The sequence below is a fragment of the Diachasma alloeum genome, unplaced genomic scaffold (assembly GCF_001412515.2).
Source record: "Diachasma alloeum isolate Michigan unplaced genomic scaffold, Dall2.0 Dall_scaffold_00215, whole genome shotgun sequence".
NCBI classification, from domain to species: Eukaryota; Metazoa; Arthropoda; class Insecta; order Hymenoptera; family Braconidae; genus Diachasma; species Diachasma alloeum.
In genome coordinates this window covers 405,354-418,767 of record NW_021680380.1, presented here as the reverse complement: position 1 = coordinate 418,767, position 13,414 = coordinate 405,354, and the positions used below count along the sequence as shown (strand labels likewise).

General features: G+C 39.4%; 1 protein-coding gene across 1 annotated transcript in view; it reads right to left on the bottom strand.

Moving 5' to 3' along the window:
- LOC107037262 overlaps positions 1-957 on the bottom strand; it is a 29,922-nt gene extending 28,965 nt beyond the window's left edge. The window contains exon 1 of the mRNA XM_015255724.1: positions 612-957. Within this exon, the coding sequence (XP_015111210.1) occupies positions 612-948 (337 nt within the window). The 5' untranslated portion in view covers positions 949-957. The remainder of the gene's footprint in view (positions 1-611) is intronic.
- Positions 958-13,414: the final 12,457 nt, after the last annotated feature.

Genomic DNA, 13,414 nt, shown 5'->3' with positions numbered 1-13,414 from the left:
CTCTCTCTCTCTCTCTCTCTTTGCCCTCTCTCTTTCTTTCTCCCTCTCCCTCTCTTTCTCCCTCTCCCTTCCCCTCCCTCTCACCCACCCTTTTTACTCGTCACCTTATTCTCTCTTTCTCCACCTCTTACTCGCCTCGCAGAGGTGAGTTGTTATCAGGTCTCGCTGGTATTCTTAACGAATACCTCTGTTCGTTACAAGATATGTAAATTCTATATGTCACAATAATACAAATCAGATTTCACATTTTGCAATTTTTTTCAACATTTAAAGATTCCAATCATATGTATAAACTTTGGAATTCTACACAGCAAAATTCAACATCCATATTATACTTTCCACGGAGGTACATACGTGCAATGTATGGTTGGACCTGTGCCAAACAAACATTTGAAGAACCTTCCTCCAAGTGATCTTTCCATTTGAAGAATCATTTATAGAGTAAATATTATTGTAAATTATGATTAAATCCATTGTATTTTTTTCGTGATTCTGCCAAGAAAACTTGTGCCTATATTAACGTATGCAAAATTTTTGGAAATTAAATATGATGACAATGAAATATCAAAATCCGGAGCAAGGATCAGCTACATGAAATTCAATTATCTTACCGGTAGTATCAGCTTGAAACTGAGTAAAAATAGTTCCGTCGACCACCAACATTCTTCCGTGAGGCAGAAGAATTATCGTAGGGGTAGCACCCATCGCCTGTTCACTGTTTCCAAACCTCGAGTCAGGCTCTGGGTCCTCCAATTGACAACAGCAATATTTCCTACACAACGATCTGCAAAAAGGTGCTCCCCAACAGCAGTATGCGAATATGAAGCAAAGTACAGCGAGCATAACTAACAATGCAGCAATCCCCTGTCCTTGTTGGGCAACTGCTGGATTTGATCCTCCCGTCACACCAACCCCCAGGCCAAATCCTACTCCGTTGCTGCTGCTCATCTCGCCTAGAAATGATGAAAAAGTTCACTCTTCGCTCATGCTGATCATTATGTATTTATTATTTAATGGAAAAATTTTGAAAGATTCTACACGTCGATCCACATTTTAGAATAGATGTGTTCTGTTTCTAATTGGCCACTTCTAAATTAATAATTTGAAGGCGTTCGTGAATTGCATGACTGTGTGACAAAGGGCATTTATATTCGAATATCTAGTAAACAGAATTGGGACTAAGTTCACTTGAATATCATAATAATGAAAGATTATTCACGCAGAAAATAAATAAATGAAATAAATAGTTTAGAGAGCATAGGGTAAACTGCCCAGTAGATGGATGCCTAAGAAAACCGCCCAGTAGATGGACGTTTGTTTTTTAGCAAATGAAAAAAAAAATTGATCGAAAAAAAATCGTCACTCAGGGGTTAAGAATCACGACAGTTGGTGAAAATTCAAAGCAACAATTCACATTTCAGTGTTTTTTTGCGTAATTTCCTATCCAAAAGTAGCTCGTCCATCTACAGGGCAGTGTCCATCTACTGGGTAGCTTATCCTACTCTGTTTCCTCCCTTTGTACATAAATCATGAATAATTATTGGATTAGAAGAAAAAGGGAATACAATTCACGATCTTGAGAAAACGGGGCAACGAATTACTTCTCAGGAAAGACATGGGCCAGAAATTCTGGCCCACTGATTGACGATACTGACTTATGAGACATTTAGTTTAGAAACGAGATTGAAAGAATATTTAGTGTGTAAATGAATCTAAAATTAAGAGAATTTAAATAATTAGGCTCCAGAAATCATAAGAGAATTGAGTTCATTCGTGCCAAAACTTTGGCACTGTGACTATAAACAATTTCGCTGATAACTAAGAACAAAATTTTTTGCAAAAAAAACTCCTTCCAGGAAAATTTTTGTTTGGTGATTCGTGAAAAACCGAAACATTAATATATACAGAATGACAATTAGGAAGTTGCCTAAACTAATCGTTTATAACTTTGAAATGAGTACCAAGAAAAAAAAAGAAAAATAGATATGAATTGAGTAAAGATGTCATTTTCATTTTGAATTAGTTTCAGTTGAATCAGACACTTCTAATAGATACTTATTGAGATTTGAAAAAAATTGGCAAATTGAGCCAGGAGATACCTATTGATGGTAAATATTTTCGAAGTGATCTTCAATCGAATTTGCACAATAATCAAGCCGTGTTCGGAAATTATGAAAAACTTGTTCAATCTGAGATGGAGAAATACCAGAAATTCCGTCTCTGATGGTTTCTTNAGAAAAAAAAAGAAAAATAGATATGAATTGAGTAAAGATGTCATTTTCATTTTGAATTAGTTTCAGTTGAATCAGACACTTCTAATAGATACTTATTGAGATTTGAAAAAAATTGGCAAATTGAGCCAGGAGATACCTATTGATGGTAAATATTTTCGAAGTGATCTTCAATCGAATTTGCACAATAATCAAGCCGTGTTCGGAAATTATGAAAAACTTGTTCAATCTGAGATGGAGAAATACCAGAAATTCCGTCTCTGATGGTTTCTTTCAAATCATCTTTGGTCTCGGGTTTTTCCGCATCAACATTATCTGTCAGGAAGCTCTATAAGAAGTCACACGGGTTCAAATCGGGTGAATAAGGGGGCCATTCCATANGCAAATTGAGCCAGGAGATACCTATTGATGGTAAATATTTTCGAAGTGATCTTCAATCGAATTTGCACAATAATCAAGCCGTGTTCGGAAATTATGAAAAACTTGTTCAATCTGAGATGGAGAAATACCAGAAATTCCGTCTCTGATGGTTTCTTTCAAATCATCTTTGGTCTCGGGTTTTTCCGCATCAACATTATCTGTCAGGAAGCTCTATAAGAAGTCACACGGGTTCAAATCGGGTGAATAAGGGGGCCATTCCATACCTCCATGCGCAAACTTGGGGTATCCTAATCCGATGAAGCAATCACAATACACTTCATAAATAGCTTTAAATACGTCCTCAGTTCTAGGCGGTGTAGCACCATCTTGCATAAAATAATAGTTCTTAACCAATCCTCTTCTTTTAGCCAAAGGGAAAAATTTAGTTTGTAGCATTTCTCGATAACTATTGCTTGTAATGGTCCCTTCTATTAATTCTAAGTGTATTGTTTTGATTGAAATAGCTGCCCAAACAGTCACTTTAACAGGGTGTAAAGACTTTGCCTCAGTTGAGGATGGATTTTCGCGACCCCAAAAACGGTCATTTTGTTTATTTACATATCCATTCAAATAAAAATGAGCTTCGTCTGTGAAGATTATGTGATTGATGTCGATCTCATCATTTTCAAATTTCTGTGTTATAATTTTACAAAACTCAATTCTTTTCGTTTTGGAATCTTCTGTGAGCAACTGATGGTTCGTAATTTTGTAAGGGTGTAACTTGAGGAAATTCTGCAATATTAATCGCAATGTCTCCCGGTTCAGTTTCAAAGTTGCCGCTGCTTTTCGTATCGAATCCGTTGGATTATTCTTGAAATTTTCTTCGATCGTGGCAATCGTATCTTTTGTTGTAACTGAGTCTGATGGACCAGGAAGATCATGACGACGGCCCTCAAGAGTATAATACTTGATGAAATTATCAATCACTCTGGGAGAAAAAGTAATAAATACTTGGAAGTTTTAGTCAAAAGTGAGGTATAAATTTTTCTTTATTTTCATCTTCTGAGGGTGTTTTGACTGGCTACTTTTTTACTTTCAAATTTGGTACGAAAGTGTCTATATGCTTCAGTATAGTTTTTACTTCTAATATAAAAGTACTCGATAAGATATACGTTTTCTTCGTTTGTAAGGTTACTCATTTTGAAGGACTTCTTGTAGCGTCTCAATAGAAACTGCCAACACTCTAGTATATATCTAATGGACCTAACTTTCCAGGCCTCAGTAGGAAGGGAAGCCATGTTAGTATACTTTAGGCAACTTCCCATTTGTCACCCTGTAGAATAATGTAATTTTAATGGAAGTTTTGAAGAAAAAATACTGGAATGAAAGTCGAAGCCATGCCTGGAAAGATCGAATGGATCATGCAGTATGCAATCAGATTACACTTACTCTAAATTCAAGAATTGAATGAAAAATTCTCATCGAATGAAAAAATCTGTTGAAGCAGCACCAACTGGCGCAGTATTTCTACCAAAACATTTTATTTTTGTGTTTTAGGGACATTTTAATTTCATAATAAGTAAATGAGTCTAATAAAAAGAAAACTAGTGAACCACACGAAGAAAGAAGAAAGAGGAAAAGTAACGCTCTCGAACTTTCTCCCTCCTTCCTGCATGAGGTTGAGTTGCACTGCTAGCAACTCAATTCTTCGCTCAAATAATGTGAAATGTAGAAAAGTGGATGTAAATCCATTGATATGTGCGTAAATTTCTTCCTGTTAACTCGAAAAGAAAATAGTTATAAAATTGAAAAGCTTGTGGCCGATTTATATGATGTAAAATAAATAGAAAGGTGCTGGGAGTAGAGTCGAAGACCATTCCACCATGTTTTTGAGGCGAGACCGTGAACAGTGTTGGAGACCGGTTGATAGACCGGGACAGTTGAGTATTTGATGAGCGAATCCAGTAGAGTGAAGAAGGGATAGCGATAAACAGAATAAGAGACAGAATGTAAACATACTGTTGTCACCATTCCCTTATGTCATTTTTCCATATTATCATCCACCATTTCATTACCCCCAACTCCCCACGCAAAACACAGAGATGCACATTATAGCAATATCCTGAATAGGCTTCTATTATTAAAGAAAAAAATTAAGAAGACATTGAGAATAATATTTTTATTGCATGATGGATCAATACGGAGCCGGACCTCGCCTTCGGCTCGACCTGTAAACTACACATTCGTTGAAAACGAAATTTGTGCCCTTGTACTCTAATGTACTATTATTTTTTGATGTTGCTGCCGCGTTCACCACGTGACGAAAAGTCTTTTCGGTTACTTGTAAATGAAAAAGACAGTTCGACCACTCGCTGAACTTATCATCATTGTTAAATAATATTGTTCGACACATGTGCGAGTAGGTGCTTAAAAATGATATTGTGAATACAATTCCTTTCTTTCGTAATGTCGTTTTAAGTGTGCCATTATGAAATTGTTATTGTAGAATGAATTTTATGAGGCTACAATTCTGGACATTACAGCCCTCGTTCAGAATCGTTCAATTTGCGGTTGAATCGATTTTTGAGTTAGTATTATTAAGGTATTTTCAGATTCTAAATCGTAATGTTTTCTTTCTTTTTGATAGCTGAAGGGGTGATCATGTTCCTTATGGGACTATGACCGTGAGTAAAGATATTGACGGAGAGGTTTTGCGAATTGCTTCGAACATTATTTTCATTCTACAGGTGGACTGAATTCGAACGGGTCTTCATTCATGTTGTGAAGTACATTGAAATAGTTCAAATATTCCTCGTATTTTCGTGGATTCAAATTTATTATAAAGGGGAGTAGTTGATTATGACTATAAATCTATTGTGTGATGAAACAGTATTTCTTTGGAGTGTATTATTCACATTGCTTATTTCATTACGAGCATGTACATATGACTTTTACATACATATCTTGGTCTATATCTTGGGATTTCGGTTATCAGTATTTATGATTCAGTTTGGAAATGTATATTGTCATTAATATTATTGTTATTATTATCATTTTTTACTCGTAAATGAGATCGCTGCACGATTCTCGAGGGCTCCGTCTTCACCTCGAAGACCGCCCAGCAAACTAAGCGATACAAACTTTTCCCAATAGCTTTGCCATAGTGCTCCCTCTGACCAGAGGATGAGCTCTACTGCAGTCCAGAATCCTGCTGTCTAAGTAGACGAAGGGATCCAAGGGTGGTAGCCTACTGGCCAGCATATTTGGCAAGCTAATATGAAGGCATTACGCCTAAAATCCGGGATGATTGGGAATGCGGATATGAAAGACTGCTGCATTCCCCCCGGAGAGTTAATAATGAGGACAACCAATTTTGTTCTAAAGCCGCGGTCCAGTTGACAGAGCTCAAACAGGAGTGATTGATACTTGAGTCGCTTGTCCTTTTCTTTAGCTCTTATATTGCTTTCAGCCGGAACCGAGAACTCAATGACATACATGGTTTTGTCATCGAAATCAAAGCGATAAGCCTGACAGTCGCGAATGAGAAGTTCCAGTAGATCTTACAGCTCTCATTCACGACGACGGACTCAATATCTTCTGGAGCATAGGCAGCACTGGCGTTCTGTCTGTTCCATAGGAGTACCGCGAATGACAATACAGTACTCGCAAAGCCGCATTATATCGATGAACTTAACTCGTAATTGCATACGTCGGACAAGCCGATAAAAGATGCGTTAGAGTTTGCAGGGACTGCCTACAAGCCCGACATGAAGAGTCTGCAACTTGCACCCCCATAACGTGATTCCGATAGACCAGGGTGTTTATAACGCCATCCTGACATGTGCAAATGAAACTCTCAATTTCAGAAACCAAGCCAGCAGACTTCAAGAAAGAGAAAGACAGCTATACGGATAGACCCTGCTCTTGCACATGACGAAAGAATTCGCTATGCATGAGCTTATTGACGTTCTGACTGAGCAAGGTTGACTGCTCCGCCTCTTGATGGTCGCTCTTTGATGAGACTCAGTCATGCTGGCCAGTGATTCACTAAGCAACTGACCACCTCGACCACAACGAAACTCCAGTCCGATGGAATCTGCTGTGGTATCTGCTACCTTACACAGAAAGGCCTGGGCCCCATGCAGTTGACAATCATTCACGAACTCCAAATGCGAATCTAAGCCGTTCATGATGTAACAAGCCAAACCAAAGACCAGACGCTCTTCAAGAGACTCCTAATTGAAAAGTTTGCGTCACCCACTTTCTGACGGAAAATATAAGGGAAAGTATGAATTTTATATCCACAACCTACAGTTCACCCAGGACGCTGCCAACTGCCCTCTTCAGGTGGTTAACGGCGCACTTGTTCTAACTGAAACTCATGCCAACCGCACGGAAATACATCGCACCGCACAAATAGTTTCAGGTCATCCATGTAAAATACATGGCTTACCTGATGTCTCCTATCGCCAGGTCTTCCAGCTTGATATCTCTCATCACAACGTAGTGCAACAGATAGCTGCATCAGTGAGATGCAAAACAAAAGAGGACTCATGGTATCACGTTGAAAAACTGGTAATGGACCCGAGTGATTGGGTTCGATGAAAGGGATTTATCACACGCGGACAAATAATAGAAATAATTATCTTTATTGAAAATTGATTTTAAAAGATTAATTTACCATTTATTAAATAAATAAGAACTCGGTCTGATACTGAAGGTATCAGGCGAGTAAAAAGTAAAAGTAGGTAATTAAAGTGTTATCGAATTAGTGGCCCAAAGGCAGCGAATTCGCGAGTTTTTATATTCCATCGTGTATTCGATTGCATCAGGTCATTGTCTTCGTTGCACACCTGCGAGGCATCGGGTGACATCTCTCGGCATGCGCGAAGGCCAGTCATCGGGGCGCAAAATGCTGACGCTGCACCCCAGTTATCTACATTCGTCGAATATACGTGGATTTTATTCACGAATATTTCAACGTTATTTTATATTTCATCATTCTCTGTTTTGATTCGAATAACATGTGCCACTTTCGTCACTTAATGTTATCCGAATCATCAGAGATTTTGTAATGTTATTTGGAGCATAACAAACTCCTCTTTTGAATTGCACCTACCCGCAACTTCCTCTCAGCAGATGTTATGGTGAAGCGCATTCTTCAGAGTGGCACGAAATCATTAATTCATCTTACTATATAACGCCTATAAAGTGCCTTGGGCTATAGCCTTCTACCCCAAGGCACTTTAATAGCACGAGTCATGAGCTCATCTTCATGCTATTGAATGCCGTGTGATAGTCGACCCAGGCCACTGACAGATCGCGCTGATATAGCATCGGATTGTGCAAAACGCAGCGATCGATGAGTCAACCTTCTTCGCAACGTGACAGCTTCCGCTTTGCTCCTCGCTGTTCATGAATTTCCTGCCGCACTGTTTGTATATTATGGAAGTTACGTGCATGCAAGATTCCTGTAAAGAGCTTATATAAAGCATTCAGGTACGAGATCAGTCGATAATTTGCCGGGTCGGGCAAGTCTCCCTTCTTCGGGAGCAACTCAGTTCTTCCTTCTACCAACTACTCAGGAAGAGGCTCACTGTCCTCATGAAGGTCGTAAATGTGCGAACTAGATGGCTATATGCAGAGATAAACCTCTTCCACCAGAAGGCGTTGATGCCATCAAGCCCCAGAGTGGCATGGTTCTTCATGCCTTGTAATGTAGCTTGAACTTCTTTCTGAGTCACTTGTGAGAATTCTGCACGCTGTCTACGATGTACCTGACAGAACGCACGAACCTCCCTGAAGGCCGGAGTCTTCACTACGAGATCAGGGACAGAACCATACAGACCTTGATCCCTAAAACGCGCACCTTTCCACCAAATCTCTCCCTACTTACGAGGAGGATAGCCTTATTCGACGTATGATGATGATAGCGCAAATTCGCAGATGCTTTGCGGACGTTGGCAGAAAATGTCCTACCACTGGTGATGAAATCAGTTACATATTAAATGCGCGATCCCTGCTTCCTCGCCTCTTCGATCTTGCTCTGAAGCTGCGCGATGCACCTTCGTGTTTGCGCCTCAAATGAACCCACAATGGGAGCTGGAGGCTCCCAACGAAGAGCCGCATCAGATACAGCCCAATTCATTTCGAGCAAATCATTGTTCCCGAGTAGGGTAGCGGTCAGAACCTCACTCTCAGATGCCAATTGTTTATACCGGGGACGAAACTTCTTGGTGACTCTCTTCCTTCTAACCCCTATTTCTCGTGAGGGGCTCTCAGAGTCCTTACCTCTCTGTTGGGTGTGCTGCTTCAGCTGCAAATCATCACCCTCCTGAGGCACCCTATGTCGATGATAATCCATCAACACCCGTGGAACAAGCAGAAAATCATATCTTTGACGACACAAGCAGGCGGCTTGATTTCTCAGATGTTGTTGTGTGAAGTGCGAAAACTCAGGGTGCATTGCACAGCACAATTCTCACATCCTTGCCATAATCCTTCTAATAACCAGGTTATTACCGTTGGATTCGGATCGTTTATCCCTCCATACTGATCCACGATCCCCATCCGATAGGGACCGGTTGTGGGGGGGGGGGCTGCTTGCGGCTCGATGACGGAACCGGGTACAGGTACCGCCGGGCGGTTAGCCCCACAGCACCGTGGCTATTGCGGATATACCGGGGGATGGGTTCTGCTCTTCGGCTCTCTTCATACTCTGATAGTTTCCGTAGTATTCCTTCTTCAAATAGTTGATTTCCGCTTTGATAATGTGGGTGGAATTCCCTATCAGATGGGTGATTTGTTGCTGGTCCTGATATAGTCGATCAATTTCTTTACTAATGTGTTCCTAGTCATTATAGTCCATTGTACCAACAGTGATCAGGGGATGTTTCGACAAATCCTAGCAGTGTTGATCGGTTCTAACTTCCTTTGGCTTTTAGGCCTCCTGGTGTTTTTCAAATCATTTTGATGTGTTCTTGGGCGGTTTTAAGGTCTATATTGTTTTCATCCATAATGGTAAGACTAAGTATTCAATGGCATTGATTCTTGTCCTCTTGCCGGCTGCACTCTTCGTAGATTTTTTTACGGTTTGTAGACCGGGTACTGGTTGTCCAAGGAGATTGTGGAGATCAATAGTGAGCATCAATCTTCATTTTTGGTTAAAAATTCTCATCTGGTCAATTCTTTCGTAATATCGACCGGGGTCGTGGTCCATTTGATGATATTGGTATATCTGATCGGGTATTGAATCATATTGAGCTGTCCCTATCCAGGTTGTAGCCGACAGAAAGATGATGTTTTTCATAACTTTTCAAGATCTGAAAACAAGGTTATTTTACTAATCTTTCCGAATTCCTTATGGTGGTCAGCTTTAGTTCATTTTAATACTCGAGTGGGTTTCAGTTAGTGTTATTTCTGAGCTCCCCTTTGCTGGACGATCAGCTGTTTCGTTTCCGCATATTCCTTGATGTCCTGGGGGTGTATTCAAATTCAGCAGCAAGTTGTCGCATGAGATTATCAAGTTGTTTTAGTAGTGATTGATTCACTACAGGTTTTGATTTGACATTCAACCAGCCATTTGCTTTCGATTTTTGGATATGTTCGATTATAGAGCGGATGAGGTATTCAGGGTCAGTGATTATTTAGATTTTTGAGATATCATGTCGGTTACATATTCTGCGGGTTTCAGAGGCGCTCTGATGTCCTTTAATATTTTATACGAGATGAGGGGGCGTTTGTCTGCGAACCGTACTCCTATCCCAGCGACAGCAGTGATGGATCGATTATGACAGCACGATCCCTCGACATAATTTTTTTTACGACCATTTGCGTCGACGCTCATAGTCCTATAATTTAATTGGTCTCTTTTATTCCGTGAGAGTTGTGGTGTATTGATTGGCAGTCTCGGTGGTCCATGTCATGCTTGGCAAGATTTCAGTTTATTTGGATGTTTCATGATATAACGGCCGTCTTCACTTTCCAAATAAACATTTCCCTTCTCAGTCATGTCAATTATCTTATAGGGTCCTGTGTAGACGCGATCTAATTTTCCAACCTTGATTTCCTTCTCTGCATGAACAAACAAACCTATTTTAAGCTCGAAGTAAGATCTTTTGAGTGTAGCTTGGCCTCTTCGAGATGTTCAAAGATTAATTTTTGGATTTACTCCAATTTGGTTATTAGGTCCACCATATATCAATGTAGGTGTTGATTTGCTCATTTCCTTCATTAACGTTCGATGGAAGAATCGTCTCTTTCCGTATAGGAGTTCAAATAGTGTAAAATTGGTTTATAATTTTCTTTCATCGCGTCCAATTTCTCCCCATATGAATTTGAAATACACCAGCTCAAATGACCTTCCAGCGGGTTCTGAAGTCATTTTCCAGTGTTTAAGTAATAACCTTCTCGTACATTTTTTACCGTTCTCTGGTTCTGTGCACTTGACTCTCCTGATACATGTAATTAGTCGTCAATTCAAATGAATAATCGTACCTACGGGCAATTTGATGGAAACCTCTAAGCATTTGAAAATTACTTTATATTCTTAGGAAGTTTTTTTTTCACTTTTCGATGGCACTATTTTGTAGCTTTCTTCGTATGGAATACAGAATAGCTACAAAATAATAGTTTCATCAAGCGTACTTACCAGCCTTTCTTTAGTTTCCTGGTTTTTCGGCAGTTGAAACCGTTGTCATACACTGCTACATATTTCACGCAATGTTTCTTCCCTTGTTCGCATTTTTGTCGTTAGACATCACTGTTATAATACTCGCATTCTCAAATTAAATTGATGTAAAACAATATTCACCACGTATCACAATTAGGAATTTTATTTTATCGAAATTTTTTTCTTGTTACGGTGTGGTTTGTCTGGCACAAACTGATAGAAGAAAGAAAAGGAAGGGCGAGGTGAGATTGCGAGTCAAAAGTCAAAACAAAATATGTTTATTGGAATCTTGGACAATAGGAGAGTTTGGAACTCAACGTAAGCATCTTCGACCCCCTTGGATAGGATAGGATGGCGGCTGGCAATGAACGAAGATGCCAGTTTATTGTTCCTTTAGCCGTATGTGTTTCCCGACAGATGATTTGAAATAAAAATTCTGTTTACAATTTATTCTTAAAGAGTTCATATAAGTGATTCATGAGTGAATTCAATTTCCCGGTGATACTGTCGAGTACCCAACCAAAGAGGATAGGCTAAAGTAGAGGCTCAGTTCTCGGAGTTTGGACGACCCGAAGCTGAAATAAGTATCACCCCATGGGAGGAATGGCGCTACAGTTGATGGTCGGTAAAAAGAAGTTGGGGGACGGGGTCTCGGCAGCCCCACTCCGGCTGCTCATTTCATGTTTTTGAGGTGGAATAAATTATACATTACAGGAAACTATTACTATAAATTATGGGAAACCATCGAAAAACTCATAAATGGTGATTGGGTGGGTTCCAACGGATGTGTTAAGCAACAAGTATCAAATGGCCTAAACGAATATATGCCGGTGTTCAAAACATAAATCACAAATGGAAATTTAGCGCGTAGTTATACCTTTCAACTAACACGTGGTAGATTTGGGTTGGAAACCCACACAATTTTTTTTTCTATTTCTTCTTCCTGAATCCTTTATTCGTCACAATTTCATATAAATTAATATAATTTTTATTCCCCAAGATGGATTGAACATGACAATTTCGTCATCAGGTTTTTCATTGTATGAAATCTCAGGGATACAAAATAGGGGGTGAACAGTCGGATAACAATCGAATTAGAAAAACGAGTGGAATGACGAAACGGTTTCAAGTATGAAAGGATTATGAGGGCTAGGTGGAAAAGATTAGTTGAGTTTCCATAAGGGTCAAAAGTAATTGTAACTTCCACATGTTTTCCTCGACCTTTCACCCTCTTTTAACCCTCAAGAATGACTGACTCTAAGAATTATTGACCCTTCAGACGGTTTGATATATGTGATTGCTCTGAGACGCTTGATGTCTAACACATGCTATGGATTTCACATCTTATGAAAACACATGATTTTATATGCAAATTATCAAATTAAGCAATTAGGTAATTCTGTAAGCTCATTTTACGCATCTTGATTGACACAGTCAATGTATTCACCGAATTTCACTGCACATAATTTACGAACACATGCCCAATTACACATTCTGTAAATGCAATTTCACGAAAAATACAATCTGTACTTGAAATTCTACATTGTGTTCTTCTGATTTACACATGTGCAATTCGACATGTGTCAATCCAACATGTCTAATTCGAGACTGTGTTATTCAGAGGTGTGTAATTCGGACATGTGCAATTCGAACTATGATTAAAATTCAATCCAAAATTAATTCATTCCTATGACTTCTGTATAGCGTCTCTTGACTCCTATATGAGCGTTCCAATCCCCATATAACTTTCATAAACCCTTCGTATGACCGATATGACCTTCATATACTCCCATGACTCTTCCTGACCCTCATGTAGTCCCCTTGAAACCTTCATATGGCCCACCTATAGCCTTCATATGATAAGCATATAACCTGCGTATGGCCGTCCTTGAACCATACATGACCTTTCCATGACCCGCCATGAGATCCATATAACCTCTTCATATCTTTTCTATTGTCTCTATATGACTCTCCCTCACCTTTGCATAAGCCCCAAGATATTCATTTGATCCCCATGACCCCCGATACGAGCCATTTAACACTAGTATAATGCTTACAGACCTCCATATAACTTCTACACAATTCCCTATGACCTCCATGTACCCCACATTATCTCGATTTAATCCCTCTCGACCCCTATGTAATATTCTCA